This window comes from Lepisosteus platostomus, chromosome 24, assembly GCF_059453375.1.
Source record: "Lepisosteus platostomus isolate fLepPlt1 chromosome 24, fLepPlt1.hap1, whole genome shotgun sequence".
Taxonomy (NCBI): Eukaryota; Metazoa; Chordata; class Actinopteri; order Semionotiformes; family Lepisosteidae; genus Lepisosteus; species Lepisosteus platostomus.
The window spans coordinates 16632193-16643287 of record NC_142634.1 but is presented as its reverse complement, the minus strand read 5'-3'; the positions used below and the strand labels follow the sequence as shown (position 1 = coordinate 16643287).

General features: G+C 46.1%; 1 protein-coding gene across 5 annotated transcripts; it reads left to right on the top strand.

Moving 5' to 3' along the window:
* Positions 1-813: 813 nt before the first annotated feature.
* slc35e4 (solute carrier family 35 member E4) lies at positions 814-9862 on the top strand. Of its 5 annotated transcripts, none has more exons than XM_088618579.1 (4): positions 814-1505; positions 2015-2234; positions 2674-3269; positions 6987-9862. In XM_088618579.1, the coding sequence occupies exons 3-4, from the start codon at positions 2693-2695 to the stop codon at positions 7424-7426; spliced, it is 1017 nt and encodes a 338-aa protein (XP_088474705.1). In that variant the 5' UTR covers positions 814-1505; positions 2015-2234; positions 2674-2692; the 3' UTR covers positions 7427-9862. The 5 variants fall into 5 exon arrangements, with proteins under 5 accessions (XP_088474705.1, XP_088474703.1, XP_088474707.1 ...); XM_088618577.1 differs by having other exon boundaries at positions 2011-2234; XM_088618581.1 differs by lacking the exon at positions 814-1505 and adding an exon at positions 1514-1874.
* Positions 9863-11095: the final 1233 nt, after the last annotated feature.

The following is an 11095-nucleotide window of genomic DNA, read 5'->3' as shown; positions in this document are numbered from 1 at the left end:
CCTCCCACAGTCCAGAGACATACTGGTGGGTTAATGGGCTTCTTGGAAATTTGGCCCTGGTGTGTGTGTGTGCGCGTCCTGCCCCGGGTGTACCCTGCCTTCTGCCTGTTGGTTGGGATAGACTCCAGCTCCCCCATGACCCTGTTCCTGGATACAGCAGTTAGAAAATGGATGGAAAATTAGGATCAGCTTTGGAAGGGAAACCCTGTTGTTCTCCAGGACCGCAGCTCCTCCTGCCTGTTCTGGATCTCTGGCAGAAGACAAATGGAGATCTCCCCTCAGATGCTATCCCTGTCGGAAGGCACAAGTGGATGCTGGTGAACAGTATAATTATGACCAAGGACAGAGGCTGTTCTTCATACAAAGGGTTGTGGACACCAGGAACAAGGCTGTTGAATCTGGAGGGCATCAAAGCAGTCCTCTCCAGAATCAGTTGGGGCCTTGTGTCAGGAAGCCATGAGCAGCCAGTTGATCTGCTGTTAAAGGACCCAGTGTCCCCTTCATATTTCTTGCGTTCTTTGTAAGATAGAAATTGGGCTGGTCAGGAACATTTTCTTTTTCTATCATAACCCCCAATGAAACTTGCTGTTGTGAAGGGCAGAGCATTACTGATCCTGTTTATTTTTTTCTCCCGTTTTTCTGTGGCTCACACCGTCGCTCATTAGTGACTCGAGAGGCCCCAGAACGGTTAAAAAAGAGGACATCTCCGGTTCGAGGTGTACTTGTTATGCGTTCGGTTACTCTGTACCGATTGGGATGTAATCTGAATGGGATTTTTAAAATGTCGAAATCCATTAAGAAGCCCGTTTTAGTCGCCGATGTAGAAATACATTCAGCCCGGGAGATGTAAGCTTGTAGGACATGCAAGAATTGTTCAGGAGCCATTTGAATCAAGTGCTAATATTATGTGAGAGGCACGGCGTCCTTCCGTAAAACATTGCGGCGAGAGCTCAAAAACTTGTCTTGCGTCAGCGGACCGAGGACTCCGTGAGCACTCTGTTCTCTATATATCCCGGGAACTCACTCCATAGCGTCATCGCTTTTAAAAGTAAACTGGTGGACGCATTCGCTGCTATAAATACTGCCAGAGGTGGTCCTTTTAAACGCGCCTCAATCAACAGAAAGCACGGGCGCCCCCGTTGTCTGAAGTATGAGTCTACGTTGCTCGCAGTAAACCCAGCAACTCACGCCTAAACTGCATGTCCGCGCAACGCGTTTTATTTTATTTTATTTTTTTAATCTATTTTTGAACCTGTGACCACCCTCGGCGCAAGCCGCTGTGTGTGTGTGTGCACCGGCATCAGCGACCTGCTCGCCCGGAAAAATCTGCTGTTCGCAGAGGAACGCAGTCGGGTCACATTCTCCGCTCCTGTGAAGGGATCGGGCTGAACTCGGCGGCTGACGTTTGTCGCATTGGGAAGCCGGCAGAGGGCAAAAGTCACAAGTCGTGGGGACTCTCGCCGGAGGGACAGGGGCGTCCAGAATGCGCCTGGACTCTGACGGAGGTATTTTTTTTTAAAAAAAATATTTTTGAATACGCGACTGTTCCGGGCTTTTGGTTTTGCAGGCGTGGCGATCTGTCAAAAGCACCGGCCGGCATGAATGCGCTCCGGCGGCCCTGATGAGTTGACAGCTAAGCCCTGAGCGTGTGTGTGTGTTGGGGGACCGGGGTTACATCTTACATCGGAGCGGCCAATACATTGTATTTCTCTGCGTCTGGAAAATAAAGCCTGGGCGGCACCTGACGAGTGCGAGACTGCGTGGTGAGATTAAAGTGGGTCATTCATTGTTGCGGGAGTGAGATTTTAGTACAGAGGTGGCCTCTACGAGCAAACATAAAACAACGAGAAGCTTGCTGAGACGTCCAAGGAGTGGTACGTATTTTATCGTTGATTTTTAGCTCCTATGAAACGACGGGGCAGTGCGGCGCAGTTACACACACAGGATTGGATGGGTTTTTATCATCGCTTTGTTGTTGTTTTTCTCTCTCCCCATTGTGTTATGCTTAAGGCAGATAACATCGGCTTCGGCAACGAGGTCTCGGCTTCCTTGTTTGCGGTTTCGATGCCGGTCGCATTGATCGGAGCTGAAAACGCAGCCCTGCGAGAGGAGCTTCGACATCTTTCCGCGATCACGGGATGCTGCGATGTGCGATTTAGGGAGCTTCTGTAGCCCTGTCTGTGCCGGAAGAGCCGAGCAACAGCCGTGGCGCTTTTTACCGCAACATAACAGAGGTAACAGCCGGCGTTTGTGTCTCAGAGACGGGCTCGGGGGGTTAAGGGTTTAAAGCGGGTGTTTTTCCGCCCACCTCCCCGTGGCAGGCTGGCGTGATGTCTTCACCGGCTCTGCCCTCCCCTCCCGGGCGATGCAAGCGCTATAGCATATGTCATCGGTGTCCGGTGACAAACCCCCGGCCGGCCGCACAATAACAACACGTGTTGGGGAAAAGGCGTGGAAAATAACCGTGTTTACGTCTTAGCAACCGACAGTTTGTACCAAAACTAAGGAGGGGAGCCCGGTCAGACACACTGGAAAGAAGAAGTGCTCTTTAGAAACGGTGTTTTCCTCGTTTCGACTGATTTAGTGCGCTGAGGGCGAAAACCTCGACCGCTCGGCGTTGAGAAGTCACTCGATGCAGCTGCCCTGAGCTCTGAGCATGTGTCTGCCTTCCAGGGGAGAGGATGAAGCGACCATGATACCAGCCCATGGCGTCCCAAAGGCTGCCAGGACGCCGGCCCGCAGGCGGCCCGCCGAGATGCTGCACCTCCTGTCCGCGGTCGTGGTGTGGCTTGTGACGGGCACCACCATCTCCAGCCTGAACAAGTGGATCTTCGCCGTGTACAACTTCCGCTACCCGCTGCTGCTGTCGGCCCTGCACATGCTGACGGCCATCGTGGTGGACTACGGGCTGATCCGGCTGCGGGTGGTGGAGCCCCGGAGCGGCGAGAGGGACCTCACGGCCCCCGCCAGGATCAAGGTCTTCCTGCTCAGCCTGACCTTTTGCGCCAGCATCGCCTTCGGCAACGTGGGGCTGAGCTACGTGCAGCTGTCCTTCGCGCAGATGATCTACACCACCACGCCGCTGTTCACGCTGGCCATCTCCACCCTCATCCTGGGCAAGCAGCACCACGTCCTGAAGTACACCGCCATGATGCCCATCTGCCTGGGGGCGTCCTTCAGCATCATGGGGGAGGTGCAGTTCGACCAGATGGGCTGCTTCTTCGTCTTCGCTGCTACAATGTTGAGAGGAGTCAAGTCCATTCAACAAAGTGAGTCACCGCGCCGGATAACACTGCTGTATAGCGCCCGGCAACGGCATGAGGGATTGGCGCGCTATTCTGTATTCTTCTTCTTTTTTTTCCAGGATTGATAGATAGATACTTTATTGATCCCGTGAGGGAAATTGCAGGATTGATTTCAAGTCTTTCGTTGTAACGATCGTTTTAATTCAAGTACACGTGAGCTGCCTACAGCGGCTCTCTTACCTAGTTTCGAGCTTTTGGTTTGAATTGGCAGTCCCCGCCTACAGCTCTTAATCCATCTGTCGGTTTTTTTTTTTGGTAACCAGCGATTTAAGTATCGGGTTTCACGCTCTTAGTCAGTGCTAGTGCCCTTCTCCTCATATATTCCTAGACACACGGCGATATGTCATATACACAGTCACAGTGATGTGTCTCCGTCCAATTCAGCTCTTAAAAAGTTCTGTTTCTCGGTGATAAACACTATTACAGTACTTTTTTGTTGTTGACTTGTCACAACAGGGAATGCAGAGCACTGTTTGTGCCTGAACAGATCTGACATGTATCCGGCGCATTCACCAGCCCTGTGTCCATGTGTAGTAGAATACAGTCAGGATCATGTCTACAACCTAGTGCACATGTGCCGTATGGAGCTGAATCGGGTGTGAGGGTTATCGCCCGTCTCTAGGAACTTACAGTTCGCTCTCCTCTCCGGCTCGGCCTGGGGAATCTGGTGTGTGTTCACCACCCAGCCAAAACTGGAGGCCAGCCGCACTGTAGTGTGCATTTTCTTGTGCGAGTCACCGTGGAAAAGCTCTTTGCTCTCATCCAATGGTGAGCCAGAATGAAGCTGTTGTTTTTTTCTTTCTTTCTCTCCTACGCGTTTTTCCCTTTTCGCTGAATGACTCATTCAAAGTTTGAACTCACGGCTGTAACGCCTATGCAAAGCATGCGCCCGAGAGGCCTGACAGTGACGTGGGCCTGTCCCTGCGTGCAGTGGGGCTGCGTGGATTCGACACTCGTGTACCAGTGAACACGGTAGCTTCCCTCGAACTCGAAAACCTTTTTTTTTTTTGTGGCCACAGACGTCTCGTCCGGTTTGGTCAGGTCGGGGGGTCCGGTCAGATACTCTGCCTGGTAAAATCTCTTTTAAATGTTTTGGTGGTTTTGACCCCTGAGAAATTACACTTTGGAGCAGCATTACAACAAAATAATCTCGAAGGATTCTCCAAATCTCCAAAGGCGTTTGGAGTATAGGTTGCTAAAATTTCCACACTGTTTCGCCAGTACAGTTGTTAACACTTGTATTTTAAAGTGCAAACTGTGTTTTAATGTAATTATCTAACTTCTAATTCCAAGCCTATTACACAACCCCTTTCCGCTTTCAGATGATTTCTAAAGATGTTGATAAATTATCAAAAATCTTAAAAATATAAAAAGAAAGTCAGTGAAGTTTTGATTTATTAGGTCTCAGCAATATAGAGAATAGATGCAATACATTAGAGATCGTGACTAGCAAAACGCACTTAGACTAAACAGCGCGAGTAAAAAGGTCCGATGGCACAATTTATTCTGACATTACACAAGTCTTTATATCGCATTGCAACACTACACGTTGTCGCTTATCTGGATTTGAATCAACCTTCAGCTGTTTACAGCTGTTTACCGCATCTCATCTCGTCGATGTCAGCTGCCAGTTGTGACATGACGTCTAAGTGAGCGCCTCACTCCGGTTATTAAAGACTCCGAGGGAAAGGGCTAAATGAGTAAGGAAATGACTTTGTAAGTGGTTTTTGAAATTGGCATGCAGTAGAAAGATAAGATAAAGGCTGCATCAGTTTTTATAATGGCAAAAACAGCCAGCTCGGAGCAGTTTGTCTCAGACTTCTGGCCTTGGGATGTGTGACAGTAAACCCAGCTCCTTACTGCCTGGTTGTTAAACATCCCAGGACACTGTAAGAGAAGGGGTGTTAACCTACTGCAGGTGTTCAGCCTTCATCGCTCTTTGAAAGTCATAGCCTGGCATTCCTACGTCTCCCATATACTTCTTTTGAAATGAAACAAAGCTGTAAAAGTCCAAGGAATTATTACAGTTTTTAAATTTGCAAGGCCAGACTGTATAGCTCATGAGTGATGCAAAATATCATATTAATATTCTTCACCATATATTGTTTTCTGGTAAACAGTATTTTGTATGTTAAATATATTGTGTTTGTATTAAATCACAAACCTATCTCTGACGTATCTTAAATTTCAAATATGGTGTTGTTGATTTTATAAGTTGACCCCATTTTGAGCAACTAGAAAATATTGTGTTGTCACTCTTGAACTATGCATCATTAGTAAGGGTCTAAAAATCACCTGACACCCCCTTCCCCCACCTGGGTCCTGTCTATAAATACACCTCCTGATGAAACTAGAGGTCTCAGGTTACTGCTCAATTCATACATTGCGCTTTCTAAAAAGATGACACAGTGATTTTCATGATGGACTATTCAAGAACACACTCATTCTGTACAGCAAACTGTCAGGAACTTCTTATGGGCAACGTTCTGTGACTTGCTTTGCTTTTAAGAGTAAACGAACTCAAGTCTCATTTTATGGAAATATCTAAAAGGAAAAAGAGCCTCAACAAAACACTGTTGGATAACAATGTGGTTTATTTTCATCCGCCTTAAATAACATGTTCTTACATGTCTTTAAATGTTCATCACAGTCTAATGAACTGTAAAGATCAAAACAAGCAATGTCACACAGAGAAAGTGAAAGTTGAATGTTGTTTTACATTAGGAAGTGCCTGTACCGTGCTCTTAGCCTTTTCTTTTTGAGTTACAAAGTACAAAGTCTGTAGTACTTCACAAACACACTTTGGTAATTGAGTTAATTTAGAGTACCTCAAATTGCACAGTTGATGGTTTGTAGGAGAGCATGTTCAGTCGTTATTCAAATACATTGTGTAGTGCAGTGGTGAGCATGGCTGCCCTGCAGTACTGGGGCCCTGGGTTCAATGCCAGACCTGGGTGCTGTGTGTCTGGTGTTTGTGTGTACTGCATGTGTTTGTGTGGGCTTCCTCCTGCAGTCCAAAGACATGCTATGCTGGTGGGTTAACTGGCTTCTGGGAAAACCGGTCCTTAGTGTGTGCTGTGTGGAAGATAGTTTTGTCTTGAGGTTTAGGCAGCTGCTTTGAAAGAGCAGTATAGAACAGTGTGAGTGAGACACAACTAGGAAAGTTTCACTTCCTGAGCCAGTAAGCGCTGTTTCTATAACATAAAGTCCCCAGATCATTTTCTTTATACAGATCCTCTTCTTCCATCCATAATGTGGATGTTTCCAACCAAATGGAAAGTTATATCCACTACTGTGCACCTTACAGCACCACCTCAGTTATCAGCTTTTTAAGGAAAGATGTGATAGTGATGCAAATTACTCAGCAGCACAGGAAAAACATCCTATTTGCCTAATTCCTCCACTAAAATGGTTCTGCCGATACTACAGTAGCATTCCACATGTGTAAAATGAGCTGCATGCCAATTCAGTTTGTCACAATATCCATCCATTTTCCAACCCCTTCTTCCAACCAGGCTAAGGTACCAGACAGCTGTGTGTTAAGGTCTCCTACATTTTATGCTTTGGATTGTGATGCAGGTTTAGAGCACTTTAATGCAGAATGGCGCTGCTACAGCAGAGGTTGCAGGCTCCCCTCAGTGTGGATCTGACAGTCAGGTTTCTCTTTGTGTCTTGAATCAGGCATTCTCCTCCAAGAGGAGAAGATCAACTCGGTCGTCTTGCTCTACCTGATGGCCATCCCCAGTTTCTGCATCCTGGCCGTGGCCGCGCTGGTGCTGGAGAACTGGGCTGCCCTGGAGTCGCCCCTGCGGTACGACAACCACCTGTGGGTCTTCATCCTGCTGAGCTGCCTGAGCTCCGTCCTCTACAACCTCGCCAGCTTCTGCGTCATCACCCTCACCTCCGCCGTCACCCTGCACGTCCTGGGCAACCTCAGCGTGGTGGGCAACCTGCTCCTGTCCCAGATGCTGTTCGGCTGCCAGCTGTCGGCGCTGAGCTGCGTCGGCGTGGTGCTGACGCTATCGGGCATGGTCATGTACCAGAACACAGACTTCATCGCCGAGTACCTGGCCTCCAGGAGGAGCAGAGCCCAGAGAGGGGAGGGGTCCAAACTGGACTGAGGGCGGGGCGGCTCCCGGGGATGACTATGAGCCTGGAGGGAGAGCAGGGGATGAGCGGGTGGGAAGGACGTTGTTATTTGCGTTGTCTTCTGAGCCGGCTATGCTTCGGGATACACTGAACCACCTGGTTATTTATTTACTGCCCCTGTGCCAATATATATATATGTAATGAATGATGGTATGAATATTAATTATCTCTCATCCAATCACAACAGTACAGGAGACGGGATTGTCGTATGACATCTTGTTCCTCCTTTTTAGAAGTAGAAAATAAAGTCACAGGCAGCACCCGAGCACAGCTGTTGCACCCTTATACGGCTCACATTTAGCCTGTTCCTGCCCCCGGAAGCAGCCGGAATGGGATTCCGGCTCACGGGGGCCGATGTAGGCTGCGGATGTGCCAGTGCCACCCCCCGGCTTGGCCTGTGTGGAGAGGTGACAGTGGCTGAGCAGAGCAGAACCGTGTGGAAACTTAGGGTTTCTCGGAAATGCAGACAGGCACAAAAACCTGGGTTGAAGCCCGTCGAAATGCCCCAGTATCTTGGGGGAAGATCCAGGCAGCTCCTGTGCAGTCTATGGTATTTTTAATACAGGGTCCTGTAATGCACATTTTTATGAAACAATATGTTCCATTTGCTTGCTGCAAACTTTTAGGTTTAGTTTCATTTAGTTTTAATGCTGGTCAGGGCTACGTTTTTGTTTAGAACCGATAAAGCAGCATCTGAACATTTTCGCATTTTCTCCACTGGAGTAATTCAGAGCCCTGTCTCTTCACTGTGCTTATATTGCCTTGTGATCGCTCTAGCGTGAATGAGTGGAGATTGTAGAAACTCCCTTCTCCTTCTCCCCTGTTTAGGAAGCCTCCTACGTTCTCTTCACAACTACATAAACATGCTGAAAATCTGGACCCGACTCTGGTAGGCCCCTCTCTCTGTTGAGACTGGAGTTGCTCTCCAACAGATGCTCAGGATTCATTATTGACATCTGCTGTGTCAGTGCCATGATCTTAAGGTGCATCAATGTTGATATTTGTCCTTTTATCATCATTTTAAAGAAGGAGAAAGAGCGGTCAGCTGCATTTATCAAAAACTAAGGGGAAGCTGTAACCATTTCTGTCAGACACCAAGTAGACACCAGGAGGTCTAACTGAAAATGAGACTCAGGAGTGCCACAAAGAACCAGAAGTCTAACTAAGTGCTTGTTTGGTGTGCTTTTGCAAATTTCACACATCATTGTCTGTTTCCTGCCTGTCATTCTTCATACACTCATTGCACAGATCTGTAAAATCAACTGTGTACTGTTGGTAAAACCAATCAATGTCAAGGCTTTATTTATTTGTGGTTGTGTCCGCTGGTAAAGAAGAAAAAAGATTGTTAATTTAATAGTTGTCAAGATAAACCTGGTTTAATTCAAGTACAGGACAATCCAAACTATTCAGCAACATAACCAAGAGTTCTGTTTTACCATTGAAATATTCAGAAACACTGGCTCATTTACGGATTTATTTACAAAAACCCTTGGTTTTAACCTGCTGTATTATAATTGGACATATCTTCATATCTGAAGTTGTTCTTTGTATTGGAGAAACACATTTTAAAGTGCTGCTTTGTACTTCTGTGGACAGCCTTCATATATGTATGTGTGTAAATACTGTATTAGGATCTTAAAATATTACAGCACAATGCAGATTTGGCAGCCCTTTAAGAAAAATAAGTAGCACTATTCTGCTAACCTAAAGTTCTTGCATTTACAGACCTCAGAAGCTAAGGTCAAGTGGATCTGGCTCATAGTGTTTGTTAAGATGCATCTTTTGAAATGTTTTAAGAAATTACTTCAGAAAACGAGGTAGATTGGTTCCGTTTACAGAACTAGAGTGCTGAAGCAGTAAATTTGCAAACAATGTCCTATTACAGGGATGTCCAGAGAACAGTGCTGTGGCATTTACCCAGCAACAAAGACCACATGCCACCCTTTTGTTACAAGAGGGTGTATTTGTCCTGGTGTCACTGTGAGATTACCAGTCCCATTATGGGGCCTAGAGTAATTATGTCGCCCTGATTAGTTGCCAAATAAACTCTGTTGATAAATACAGCTTCCACAGAATGAATGCAGCCTTTAAATCTTGATGTAACTGTGTGATTCTTGGTCCTCCTGGGTTTCTCTATTGTGCAAACCTCTGTGATCCACAGTTGTGGTGGAACCCCTCTATAATCCTATAAATTGTATTCACTTCTGAATACATGTGCTCAAGGTCAGACTTGAAGAGATGCAGGTTGTGATAACACCTGTCCTGTCCATGTTAAGCAAATTGCACAGGCAATTAGTTAAAATTGCTGCCTTTTTCAACATTCTCGTATAACTTGAATTGTATGTATATAATGTTACTGTTATTGTCTAAAAGTTGGATGTAAATAAATATTTTATTTATGTACTTTATGATCATGAAAGACTGACTAAATCTACAGGCTAAGAATGTGATGGCTTTGTTTTTTATCAAGGTAGCAAGAAAAGATAGACTGAGAACACAGATTTTGACAAAAGTAAGAATAGAACCAAGGTAATGTGTAGCTGTCTTGAAAAACATACTTTCATCACTTTCCCTGACTGAAAATCATTCAGCAGCAACCTTTCCCACACATTGACAGACTGGCAAACACTAGCTCGTACAGTATTTTCAGGGGTAATTAACAAAGGTACCACATGTGCTTTGGTAGTAACAGTTGTTGTTTGACATCTTGGAAATTGTGTATTTCTGCAGAAACTGTATGTGTGCCTCAAGTTCAAAGTTGAGGTTTTCAGCAAAATGTTTTCTGCATGAATGTCCTAGGTTAGGTTTTACACTTGCTAATTAGCCCAAGCAGTGTACCAGCATCTACAGTGACCACCACTGCTTGAAATACCACCCAAGGAATCTGCAGCTAGGATTTGCCATTGCTGTGCAGTAATGCACATACTGGAGCCATTATTTAAAGCCACTGTCAGTCTTTTCAACCGGACGACTGAAAGCCAAGGGGTTCAGTTTGGGAACCTTCTTTTACCACTAAAATAAATGTGAAACATCAAGAAAAGCATTAAACATATTGCCAGCAGAGAGAGGATGAGGAACATTATGAAGTGCTTGATAATGATTAGCACCAAGTCAATAGTGGCCAGTTGAAAACTGCCCCAGAGCTTGCTGTTTCTGAACTCAGGGGTTTCAAATGGTTCCAATCTCTCAGACAGAGCAAACTCTAATGAGATGAGGCCTAACATAAGGTCAGTCCTCACTTGATTTCTCTCCTCCCCAAAGCCCACTCACAACCTGCACTGGGGTGAGCCCTGCATCACAGAAGTACATTCATGTTTCGTTTTTAAAAAGACTTACAAGAGCAACAAGAAATCTTAATACATGCAGCTCAGTTCTGCCAGATACCTCCAGGTTCAGTGGAATTTTTTGCTGACCTACTTTTGCTGCTCTCTTACTGACATCATAACATCAATTTTCTACTCCGCTCTGTATAGCAGAGTCAGACTTGTTCAGATGCAAACATGCTCCTTCCTGAGGAAAATGGCAGGAGTGCACTAGAGACTAGACTAGTCTCCAGTCATTCGCTAGATAAAGGTTAATGGTGGCTATGGAGAGATGGCACAATGGATAGCATTGTTGCTCCCCAAGTTGGGGCCCTGGGT